Genomic DNA, 13,446 nt, shown 5'->3' on the forward strand with positions numbered 1-13,446 from the left:
TCACGCCGTGCAAAAAAGTGCTACTTAGGTCACATGCATCGTGATGTACTATGAAAGTATCGATTCTAATTGGCAATTCCTTTGCCGAAAAATTCTTATTAGAGTCACACACACGATATAGCGTAAGCCCTAATACCCACGCGTCAGGCGGCGTGCAGGCTCCGCAAGGATGTGCGGTAGCTCCGAGTCCCGTTCTATTCGCAATCGAGCGTGCGTGCATTAGACGCCAAGCGGCGGGCTTTAGCAGACCAGCAATCGATGATGCAGCTAATGCAGCCGCCTATATAGGGGCGCACGTCGCTCACCTGTGCCCTGCCGTATTGTATATCTATACCCGTATACATACAAGCACACACCCGATACGTATGCGCATGTATATAAACAATGAAAGGGAGGCGCAAGAGCAACAGCTTACTTTGCTCAAATTGCGCTTATGCGCACATAATCCTGTCAATGCGCTGGTGTCCAGATGGGTTATTGTTCGGCTATATAGGAGAGATAGAAAGTGTACATAACGGGTGTTAGATGCTGAGAAAGATTTGGGAATCAAGCAGAAGTAGAGTATTGACAGGACCTTGACGAAAATCAAGTCCTTTGTATTTAAGTGTCAGGATAAATGAGCGGTAAATGTCTTTGTCATATACAATTCTTGCTTTTGGCTGAAAATTAACGGTTGAGCAGTATTTATATACCTGGGTTCTCAATTAAATTTCTCTCCCGCAGCTTTGTGGCACACATACCGGTATTGCTTGTGTACTCAATATATTATCCACCGATAATTAAGTGTTGCACTATCACAGAAATTATAGCTTTTAATAATAATATAAAAAGATTGCTTTAAAATAAAACCACAGTTAGAAGCTGAAGCAGTTTACGAATAAGGCCAAAATTCAAATGTTTGCGCGCGATCTAAAGGGGAAGGTAAGAGGAAAGAAAAACTTTCTGCTCGAGTTATTCACAAGAGATAATATTGCGTGCATGGAAGCTCCTTTCAGGGCGTCATTGTTTGAAGACGATGGCATGCATACCCGTAGAGGTGTAATATTCCGAAGTCCTGCAGCTCCTCGTGGTACTTTAGGAACAATAGTTGCAAGGCTTACGATTGAAAACTTTCGTGCAAAATGTGCAGGGATACTGTGTTCCTAAATGCAAATAGATATTACTGTTTAACTGTGTATTTGTTTAGCAGATATTCGATTACTAGAGTTTTTTTACCATACTGTTAAAAGTGACGTAAAGAGATGAAAAACACTTATTGGAAAGCATACTGCGTCACCTAGACAGTCGCTGTCCTAAACGAGATCTTGTTAATTAAATTTCATACTATGAAAGCATTACCTTATACGAGTCAGTATTACTTTCCTAATGCCACCGAGCAAAAACAAAAGTTGCAGTGTCTCGCCTCATTGAGAAACTTAACGAATGACTCGTTGCAACAAAAGTTAATGGCATCAAGAGATTGAGCAAAGCGTCGATCGTAAAATCGTTTCGTAATAGGCCACGGGTTGCTCAGGGCAAATTTTCTCGCTCTATTCTCCTGGAAAAACTGAATAATATAGCGAGAATGAAAAAAAAACTATAGAACAATGCGCAAAAAATTGGTTCAAAACTTTGTTGGAAGTATAGTGTTTTCTTTTCAAATTTGTTTCAGGACAATCAATGCATGAGGATAAAGATCCTCGGTGATTGTTACTACTGCGTCTCGGGACTTCCTGTGTCGCGCCCAAATCACGCCTACAATTGCGTCAACATGGGACTGCAGATGATTGAAGCTATTCGGTAATGCAAACAAAATTGTACTATCAAGCAATGTAAATACCACGTATATAACGGATGGTTTAATTTGGAAATGTTTCGCATTTGTTGCGAATATCTCCACGAGAATTTAGCTTGTAACGAAACTCTTCTTTTTTTAAAATGCAAATCGAATTGAGAAGTTAGCTATAAAAAGTTGCAGCACGGTTACTTCGACAATTTTATTTAGCTCCTCTAATTTTTGAGATTGCTAATGAATAAAATAAATATGCTAAAAAAATTGGAAAGTTTATTAATAAAAAAAATGAAATTCTCAATAAATTCTTATAAGAATGTTTAGTACTTTATTACGTACCATAATTTGTTTATGGAAAAAAAATTAATCATAAAATTGGGTTAAGCGTAAGAGATTTCGATTAAGTAAAGCCAGGCTCATAATTTACACAAAGAATGCGACGTTCAATAATTACAAGAGAGCTATATGGAGGAAGCTCTACCTTAAAGTGCGCTTTAAAATGCGCACAGCATCGGGAGATTTCTTATCTCTTATCCCACAGCCGAGGTCTTAAATGAATCGATAACTTTTTTTCTAATCCTTATTTTTTCAAGTTAGTGCAAAACCTTCATCAAATACGTGCATTAAATTACAATTCGATGTTATAAACTATTTTTGAAAAATCATAATTCAACGGAGGTGCACACATGTATTGCAATCGATAATTTCAATCATCCTCAATAGGACCATTCTCTCCATAATACCAACGTGTATAATCAACAGAATAAAAGCATATCGAAGCATCAAGGTTTAAGCACTCATGGTCGAAATGTGCGTGTTTACAGATTCGTGCGCGAGGCTACGGGCTTCAACGTCGACATGAGAATCGGCATCCACACCGGAAACGTCTTGTGTGGAGTGCTCGGACTACGGAAATGGCAATTCGACGTCTGGAGCGACGATGTCACTCTCGCTAATCACATGGAGAGTGGTGGTCTGCCCGGGTTAGTATTGGCACCTACGCATAAAGCGTCCCCCCTTTAATTTGGCCTCAATGCGTCGCTACATAATACATACACATATACGTCGCACGTCAAGCGCAAAATACGAGGCACAGTGCATGACGATATGCGCAAGGTAGTTTAACCTATAGTATAGCGTCGTTCCCATTAGTTTACGAAGTGTATTATAGGAAATTGATTTATTTTACAATTCACTGTGATAAAGAAAATTTCTTCAGTTTTAAAATAATAACAAGCGTCATTATGACATTATTATCAGATGTTCATTTAGATTTTTCGGACACCAATATACTTATGTTTTAAAATATTGAAACTTTCTTGAAAAAAAATTAACAATAATAATAACTTAGAAATTAAATAAATTCATAGAAAAGTTCACGTGACGAAAGCAACGCTACTGCAGCTCGGCGATCGTTTCGAAGTGGAGCCCGGAAACGGAGGTTCACGCGAAGCGTACTTGGCAGAGCACAAAGTTGAAACTTTCCTCATCATTCCTCCTAAGGTACATTATACGGATATATATCCTGTATTGAAATCTAACTAACTAATCGAACATGGCGGTTTAAAGAACGAAACAGAATTGGGTCTCGAGTTTCTTGACACACTTTGCTGCTCAATTCAAAGCAATAAGTATCGGTCAGCACTGATGATGAAAATAATTTGTGTACCATGAATTAAAGTAAAAGAATAAAGTAAACTAATTTACCATTATACATACGCTCCCAAAAGGTCACAAAAAACATGATTCGTCTACTCTATAAATGCATTGCAAAACCGCTTTAGAAATTAATTCAATTCAAGTGAATTTCTCGCACTTGTACCAACTGGGCGCTACTAATTCTATAGTATTTCGACCGCAGAAAAACAAGGAAGACGGCGAACTAGAGAACGGCAAGCTAAACCGAGGTCCCGGTCCAATACCCTCCAGGTAACGCAAACTTTCTTTGTCATGTATAAACTTTTGTAAATGTATCCTGAATGTTCACGGTATTTTCGTAAATTTTTTAACTATTTATTTTTATGATCTATTGGATTTTAATAGAAGATATAATGTTTCAACAGCTCTTCTATTGTTTATAAAGCAATACGTAACTGTATGGAAATATTTACTGATAATGGTTTTGTTCATTGTTGGTCAATCTGATCTTGATAATTAAATATAAAGAATCGATGTCTCTGGAATAGTAAATGCCAAATTTGCTATTTGATCGTTTGTTGCCTAAATTATTATCAATTTCGGTGGTCAACAATTACTTGATTATTTAACAGTTGATCAAATAACTTCAAAACTATTTGCGATCAATAATAAGAAGTTTTAAAAATGTTTCTATAGAAATTGAGTTTCCTAGTTTGAAAAATGAATTTTTCTCAGATCAAGGCCGAGCAGCAAAATGACAAAGTACGTGGAATGCTGGGGCGCCGACAAACCCTTCGCCAACATCGCTGAAGCTACTCTTGCCAAGAACATTGGCCTAACCGTAAGTATATATCATATGACCTTCTTACTCTCATCGTTTACACTGGCACTTTTTACCTATTTTCAACCTTTTTATCGAGACGTCAATAAATACACGATGTACAAATAAAAATGTTTGTAGAGTATAGCGATGATCGAGTCTAACCTGCTGAATAACAACTCCACGTGCTTCGATGTTAAGTAAGTAGTAAACGTATAAATACATATCTATGGCTGTATGTTTGCATCGTAGATTTGCAAGACGAGTCGATTTAGATTCTTTAGATGAATTTTTAAAGTTGACCAAGAAAAGTATACTTGCTTGCTATCTTATACATTTTCCTCACGTGCCACTGGCTTTAAAGCTTTGACGTGAAGAAGAATTTCTTGTAGGATGAGAATAACTATAAAATACTAGAATGTGTAAGCTTCTTATTATGCAATATGCATTAAACAAAAAAAGTTTCCGTACATAAAATCAATAGTAAATGTATATAAATCAGAATTTAAAAAAAAAAACAAGAATAATAATAAACTTGTCAGTGATAATAACAATACGAATAACGGATTTTGACTGTTGTCCCAGACAATGGTGTGGACGACGCGAGGGTATGTCGAGTCTGACTTACTGGTTCAAGGACACAGGCCAGGAGCATCAGTATCGTGAACAAAGGGATGAACAATATCCTTGGTATGTCCTCGTCTCAACTCTCCTCTACCTGATCATGTTCTTCGTGCAGACGGTCTATATGCCCGGGTGAGTGCAAATACGAACCTCTTATAGAGTCCACGAAGTAGACTAGTTTTTGTACAAATCCGGCTTTACACTGATCTCCGCCTGAATATTGTCACGAATAAGAGATATTTTTATATTTCAATATGCAACAATGAAAGTAAGACAATGTCATTGAGTGGGTGGATTCTTTTATAGCAAGTAGAAAAACACGGGTTTGGTCAGGCGGATGTGCGAGTGACTAAGTATTATAACTAAACATTTATAAAAAAGATTTTTCTTAGGTATCAGTAATTTTACTAACTCTTTAATGGCATCTGAAAAAGCGAATATAAAAAGTGATAAAAATCAAAAATGCGTATTTGTCATGGGGAAAAACTTATGAATACCATTTTTATCCGCAGTAAATATTTCAGAAGTACTGCGGTCCCCTAATGCAATGGAATATGGAAGGTCAGGGTAGCAAAATAAGACTTAACGATCTATAAAAAATTTTACAACCAATAAAACCAGTGAAAAAATATCTTAAACACACGTTCTGGCGTCATAGAATATTCTATAGACATAGATAACACAACATTTTTATAGGAATTTAAACGAACTATATAATACATTTTGAGAAGCTATTTAAAAAATTGTGCGATTCAATAAAATTTTACTGAGTCAATAAATAGATGAAAATAGTTAATGTTTGTGTAATGCTTCTATTAAAATTGGAAATTGGTCGAGATCTAAAACTTCCAATTTAGTTGTAGTAAAAAAGTATCATGAACTTGCCAATTCTGGTGTAATACTAGGCAGCTAATTGGATTAATTTAGCTTATAAAGCTAGTAAGGATGTATCTATATTCTGAAGAAAATTAAATTGTTTAGGTATAAACTAAGCATTAATTGAAAATACTTAATGTTAATTATATCTAATTCTGATTTTCATGCTTTCGATAGGAATATAACCATCTACGGCTGCTTTGGTGCAGGTCTGCTCTGTCTGTCAATGCTGTCAGCGATCTCGTGGCTGGCGAGCCGAAACGGCAAAGGACGCTCATCGAACGACAGCCACATCGTCAGCAGTAGCAGCATCGGTGAAGAACGAGTCCTACTCAGCCGCGGTATCCGGATATCAGTCTACCTAATCACGGCTGTGCTCGCGGTTGCCTCATCCGTTGTCAGTCTCGTAGACGTCAATCCTAATTGGGAAAAGAGCATGGCACCGGTAAAATTTTATTTACAATCACTTTTTAAAAGATAATAAGTATTTGAAATCATATAAAGTGTCTCTTTGTGTTGAAGTATTTTTAACTTAAATAAATCTTATTGGTGGCGTTTATTAAAGTAAAAACAGTAATCAAGCGAACAAAATTCAATAAGTTTTTACACGTATATAGCCTTATTAAAAAAAAAAAAAAAACACCGTTGCAGTTACCTATATTTTATATTCTTTCTCTCAAAATTTGTTGCCGATATTTAACACATTTGAAACTACCTAAATGTTAAACGCTTCTGATTTTTGTCACAGATGTACGTAGAGTGTGCGGCTATCGCTCTAATTGTAGCTTGGACGCATCTGAGGGTAGGATCACTGCTTAAGCTCTCAGTAATGATCATCTCGATTCTCACGCTTCTCGGCATATTTTCACAGTGCCAGGTTATCCAGGATTACTACTATGATCCTAGAAACGAGTAAGAGTGCATTTCATCTTATCTCTTTTCTTTGATCTGCCAAAAACTTTAATTTAACTTTTTGATGGCATACTAAATAAATGTATACTTTTTTAGATTTTTCAAAGTACACTACCTAGTCCAAATCGGTTTTCTGTTAGCTTTGGTCGGTTTAGTTCTACATGTGCTCGACCGCAGAATCGAATACACGTCGCGTACAGATTTTCTTTGGAAAAACAAGCTGAAAGTTGAACAGGACGAAGTAGAAACAATGAGAGGCATAAATAAGATTCTCCTTGAAAATATTCTACCGGCTCATGTTGCCGGACATTTCTTAGCGACCAGAGAAAACCAGGTAATTGAAGTATATTAATTGCTATTAATAATTAAAGTAATATTCTTCAACTTTAAATAATGCAATGATTTATTGACATAGAAAATGTACACTTTATAACACTTTTCAATCACAATACAACTATTATATTCTATGATTTAATTAACATGATTTGTTACAAAAATTACGAAATATAGCAAAAGTGGAAAATCAGTTGCTATATTTGCATGCCACATTTCGTAGCATTCCTTTAATCAATAACATTATTAGTATAATACATATAATCCTGTATATTTTCACTAATACTCAATTGGAAAAAATAATTGACCACAGCTGTCAACATGGAATAGTCACAATTTTCTTTTAAATTGACTATGATGAATATGAATATACTTTGCAATTTTTATACGTGTAGCTATTCATTAAAATGATATCAACAATCAATATGGCCCTTGTCTCATGGTTCGAAAATCATATGAATGCTTGTATCTTTGAACAAGAGATAAGCAAATTTCAATAGCAATAACAATAACTCCAAAAAGCAAGCCAAGTAGTAAGAAGCAATATAACGCAGATTCTATATCGCGAAGAGAAACATTTTTCAACGTATTTTCATTAGCTATGTTTAATTGTCTAATAACTGTAACGTCATATATGTTGTTAAGAAATTTAATCATCCCGTATTCATACAGTTTGTTGTAAATATTGCGAATCCGTGGAAGAAGCGCATAATCATTTGGTAAAAGATATACAAAATACTGTTGAAGCTGTACGTCCTTTGTCATAAGAAGTTTATTAGGTAAAGCTATTGTACTTTGAATCATTTCACAATCATCCGCACAACTAATTTTTGTATCATATTTCATTGAGTTTACGCAAGTATTTAAACTATCAGTATTGTGTATTCGATTATAAAGTACAGATGAACGAAAATATTGACGAGTATAATTAGTTGCATATACCTTATAATCAAGATTTAACATGTCTTCAGCTGTTTCTATTTTTAGTTGTGGCGTAGCCACGATCAAAGAGCTTAGCTCACTTTGAAAAAAAGAATTGAATATCATAAGAATAACCACAAAATATATGAACAACACTCTTCTAAGAATCCTTTCTGGATTTTACATCATAGCAACACCTACAGCACCTCGCAAGATATCCATTGCTATTTCGGCGACGTTTAATTTTAACGATAAAGTGAAAAAAATAACGATGCTTATGTAAATACAAAAAATAGTGAAAATACTATTTAGTGAAAATAAGAAAGGAATAAATTCGCCGAGCGTCATCATTTTTTTGTTGATAATATAACACATTCCAGACTGGATATACAAGTTGAGTTCGCTTCGCCAAAAGTTTCGTGCATAATCAAAGGCCCCGTGCATGTCGTATTTTCCATTGAGAACATTGATTAATGATGATCCGATTGGAATACCTTCGCTGTCTACTACGAAATCATCCGGTACATTTGTTACTTGTAATGTAATATTTAAAGTTGTCCATAATTCTTTTATTATTAGACCACATATGCCTTTTATTTTATACGAATCTTAAATTTTCGAATCATAAAAGTAATGAACAACACAAATATTAATGGGATACCCTGATAATGAGCAAGTCTTATCATAGTCTAGTTCCTTGCAAATCGAAGTTGAATCATCTATAAAATGTAAACTCATTTGTAAAAAACGATTGTTAAATAAGTTAAAACTGTTATTGAATATGTGTTTACCTCGAAAATTGTTAAGTCGCTTGAATAACGTCAATGGATGCCCATTTTCTTATACATAACTTTTAGTAGGAGTCCAAGTTGTTGGACCATTCACACCGTATGGATTGAACGTGTAAATTTGAATATTAGAATGTGAATCGGAACATAAAAATATAGCATGAAGAATGTTTACATCCCAAAGTACTCTTAAATAGTCGTAAGCTTTATTACAGCTATCGAATTCATTTGTTTTTTGAATAAGAAAAAAGCCATAAACATTCCACCAAATAGAAAAATTTAATTTGTGTAGAGTATCAGCTAAATTTTGAAAGCTTATTTCTTTTAAAATAAATCCGCCTGCTGGGCGAACTTTAAATAAAACTTCATTATCCGCAAATTCATATATACTTTTCGTAATTTTGAATTTTTCCAATGTTTCAAATACTTGTATATCAAAACTATTAATAATATTGATATGATTTCCTTTTCCTTCGTTTGTATAATGTTTAATATTTTGATTAGAAATGGAGATGATTTCATTTCGTCTTTCAGAAAAACAATGATTAAAAATTGAAACCTAAAAAGCTCAACCAAAATAACGTCAAATATATACAGATACTAGACTTGGCGCAGTGTAGTAGACAATTATTTCATTAACTTATTAAATGGAATATAAATACTTGATTGATATTTTTAATATTTGTTTTCTATCACGGAAATATATCAAACTTTACAATATATGATTCATTTCACGCTCATATAAATTTCAAAATTGCCGCGGTTTTGTCGCCAACTTCCTTTTAAAATTTTAAGGTTATGTCTCGAGAATAGAATAGTCTCGAGAGTAGAATGTCTCTAGAATATTATAATACACATTATAATTTGATATGTATTATAGTATTATATTACATTTTTAATATTAGAATCAATTTTAGAAATCAAAAACAAATCAAAAAATTCTAACGATACTTTTGACGCATGCGCACTACATGAGCCAATCATATTGACGCATTCTTGGCTTCACTTCATCCGGTCATGACTTTTTTATATATGGAATATGGAACACCATAAAAATGTGTAAGGCATTAATCAAAACTGAGTACGATAGTCGTATCATAAGTTGTATCCAATAACGCGGCTTCTAACATACTCGGTATACGCTTGGGCGCTAATACACGCTATGCTGTAAAGGACTACTTATACAATACTTGTATCGTGTACGTATTAAGTTACTTAATTCTAATTAAGTGAAATACATACCGTTACATGGCTTACGTCATCTTGAATTAATTTTAAACACGTTTTTCCTTCCAATGTTAATGCGAAAATTTGTGAAAAATAGATGTTATAAAAAATACCAAAGAAAATATCTCGTTTCATATTAATTAGCACATAAAGAATGAACCCCCTGAATAAAGTCAAGCATGTTTGAATTTTGTGTGAACAATGTATTTCTTGCATACTCGCAGTTGTCACGATTCTTATGTTCAAAAAACTGCATTCAAAAAAATGTCAGATTTCACTTCACAATCTATTTTATTGATTTTTGTTATTGCATAACGAAGCTTATAACCGTTTTTGAGTCTGCATTTTTTATTTACATTGGAATACGAAGTAAATTTTGCAATAACGCTTAAGCAAATAAAAGAAAAATCAACAAACGTAAAAAGCCAGTTCGAGTTCTTTTAAATCAATAAAATAATATAAATTTAAATATAAAGCAATAAGTTTTCATTTCTATAAATATAAAATAAAAAATAACATTAAAGCTCAGTAAAATCAATCCTTCTCAGGTAGCTCCTATACTACGCAGTGATAAATATAAATATAATAAATGAAAAAGTTTTTTGTTTTTTTTTAACCAGGATCTGTACCACGAAAGCTACAACAGTATCGCCGTAATGTTCGCCTCGATTCCAAATTACAAGGAGTTCTACGACGAAACTGACATTAACAAGCAGGGACTCGAGTGCCTGCGGCTACTCAACGAGATAATCTGCGACTTTGACAAATTACTGCTGAAACCCAAATACTCCAGTATCGAAAAGATCAAGACCATTGGTAGTACTTATATGCTTGCTTGCGGTCTGAGTCCAGGAAAAGAAGACGGTGACGGACTAGTAATAATTTTTTTATATTGAAACCACGAATATTATTTCAAAAAGATTATTTTTCACAAATTGTATCCTGGATATTCATTTCAGATCGATCTTACCAAACAACGAGAACACAATGTCATAGTACTGGTTGAATTTGCCATTTCTCTTACGACCTTGCTGGATCAAATCAACCGAGAATCCTTTCAGCGATTTAAATTAAGAATAGGTCAGTAGATTTTCACAAATTAAAATAACATGCATTCACACTCGAAGAAGTTTATCCAAAGAGAAACATCACTTTCAAAATTTATTCAAGGACTTAATCACGGACCCGTGATCGCGGGAGTAGTCGGCGCGCAGAAGCCTCAGTACGATATCTGGGGCAACACGGTAAACGTGGCCTCGCGCATGGACAGTTGCGGCGAAATGGGTAAGATCCAGGTGACCGAGGATACTGCTAAAATTCTCAGGAACGCCGGCTATGAGCTCATCTGTCGAGGGCCCACCTATGTCAAAGGCAAAGGTACTCTCACCACCTACTTTGTCAAGACTCCTTTCGACAACAAGGAAGACAATTACTAGGCCACATTCGATTTGTTTAGGGGATTTCCTTATCTTATGGGGGAAAAAACAAAGCATTTTTGTTGGAGGTAGCTTCTGGCTTGATGCATTTAAATGTAAGGACAGATTTTGTAAAATTAATAAATTTCTCATATTCTTTGGTATAATAGTTATCTAGAGTTTTTTTTAGGATTTAATTAGAAAAAGTCAGTTATTTTTGCAAGTTATAGCAAAAGTAACCATTCACTTATAAACAGTAATAGTTTAAATTTGATCCAATGCAAGACAACGAATCAAAAACATATGCATATTATTAATGGCCTAATCTGTAAATTTTCGAATAAGACACACAGGTCGTGTTATCGTAACTAAAATGTCTAAAAAAGAACTATGTAAATTAAAAATCATGTACTATATGTGTATAATTACAGTACAATCATGAGAACCGTAAAGATAGTTTGGTGTATAGGCATATATGTAAAGTATAAATTGATTTCTCATACCGATATATAAGATACATCACCAGTTTTTAATCAAAAAGATGTCCTTGTTTTGCTCCAACAGATTGACTCATTAACATTTGATAATGTAAAATAGATATACCTGAATAATAGTTTGTTATAGGCATAAAAATGTACACACAAAATAATATTGAATATGACAGTTATATCTTAAACTAAGTATTTTCCTATTAATGATATAATAAATTGACGACATTTGTAATTTAAAACCTTTTTACCTTAGTTCTCGACCTTGAAGATGCATACTTTTATAAATATTATTTCTATTGTAAAACAATTTTGAGGGTTTATGAAACGTCATTCTATATCATCAAACATAATATACAATAGTCTTAGCAAATACTTTCATAATCTTTTTACACTCATTATATTTGAATATTGAAAATGCTTGTTCATTTATCAATGTGATTCTGTGAAACTCTTATCAATATTTACTAAAAGCGATAAAATTAAATATTACATTTCGTTTGTTAACCATAGAAAAATATTTCCGTTCAAAGTTTATGATATTTAGGTTCTAAAGCATAAAAAGCATAGCTGTTTAGTTTAAAATTGTCTAACTTTTATATACAGATGAAAATACCACATGCTATTTTCGTGGATTAAAAATCTGATAGTTTCAAGCTGCATTACAAGTGATACATTTTTTTTAAGATATAAAGTTTTTGTATGTTATAAATCGAGCAGTGGCGTTCACTTATTTACAAAAACTTTATAAGAATAGTCAAAACTATAATAATACTCTCAAAAGAATTTACTAGTCTTACATTATACTGTAATCTGTATCAAAATAGTGTAACGTCATGCAAAACCAATGACAAACACTACTGCTGAATTGTACTAATAACATCAAACTTTGATCTTATATAGTATCGGTGTAATAAAATCAAAAAATTTCATTTGTTAAGCTTACAAACAATACGATCGCAAAAGTTTATAAAAACGACTAGTCTACTTTGAAAAAACTGAATAAAGTCATAATTTATTTTTTATCGATGTTTATAATTATGATTTACCATATGCTAACCACAGAGTAAGAGATACCCCTCCAACTCCATGATGCTAACGACGCTATGTCGCTATCCCATTATAGCTATATTCCCTCAGTTTTATATAGCCATATTTCATGAAAGCATTTTCTAGACTTTTCTAAAAAAGCTTTAACTTGTGGGTTTATTCTTATGCCCTGGGTCAAATTACTGACACACCCTACTATGCTAACAAAATATTCTTTTACTTATATTCCCTCTGTTATATAGCTGTGCTTATATATCAAACATATTCTAGACTTTTAGAAAAAAAACCCTTACTCCCGGGCGCATTCTCGGAGCTCACATAAAGTCGCTGGGAAGCCGTACGATGCTAACAAAATTTCCCTTTACTTCGTAACTGCTCAAATCTGTACGGCTTTGTCAAACGTATTCTGAACGTTTCGAAAAAATCCGTTACTTATGGTCGTATTCCCGGGACTCGCATAAAATTGCTGAGAAAGACGTACTATGCTAACAAAATATCCCTTCACTGTATAACTAATCACCTCTGTTTTATAACTGTTCTTATGTCAAACTAATTTTAGACTTTTCGAAAAAAGCCGTTACTA

At 33.6% G+C, this 13,446-nt stretch overlaps 1 protein-coding gene across 4 annotated transcripts in view; it reads left to right on the forward strand.

The window, feature by feature from the left end:
• The window catches only part of LOC100118148 (adenylate cyclase type 2), a 57,998-nt gene extending 45,160 nt beyond the window's left edge, over window positions 1–12,838 (forward strand). For 3 of the 4 annotated variants that reach the window (XM_031928704.1, XM_031928706.1, XM_032599924.1), the window contains 13 exons: window positions 1,652–1,779; window positions 2,596–2,754; window positions 3,142–3,274; window positions 3,633–3,700; window positions 4,145–4,250; window positions 4,371–4,429; window positions 4,815–4,985; window positions 5,907–6,174; window positions 6,478–6,641; window positions 6,738–6,975; window positions 10,531–10,785; window positions 10,870–10,990; window positions 11,081–11,346. In XM_031928704.1, coding sequence (XP_031784564.1) covers window positions 1,652–1,779; window positions 2,596–2,754; window positions 3,142–3,274; window positions 3,633–3,700; window positions 4,145–4,250; window positions 4,371–4,429; window positions 4,815–4,985; window positions 5,907–6,174; window positions 6,478–6,641; window positions 6,738–6,975; window positions 10,531–10,785; window positions 10,870–10,990; window positions 11,081–11,346 — 2,136 coding nt within the window. Of the gene's footprint in view, window positions 1–1,651; window positions 1,780–2,595; window positions 2,755–3,141; window positions 3,275–3,632; window positions 3,701–4,144; window positions 4,251–4,370; window positions 4,430–4,814; window positions 4,986–5,906; window positions 6,175–6,477; window positions 6,642–6,737; window positions 6,976–10,530; window positions 10,786–10,869; window positions 10,991–11,080 lie in introns of all 4 variants that reach the window. The other variant, XM_031928705.2, reaches the window with a different exon arrangement.
• Window positions 12,839–13,446: the final 608 nt, after the last annotated feature.

This window comes from Nasonia vitripennis, chromosome 4 (genome assembly GCF_009193385.2).
Source record: "Nasonia vitripennis strain AsymCx chromosome 4, Nvit_psr_1.1, whole genome shotgun sequence".
NCBI classification, from domain to species: domain Eukaryota; kingdom Metazoa; phylum Arthropoda; class Insecta; order Hymenoptera; family Pteromalidae; genus Nasonia; species Nasonia vitripennis.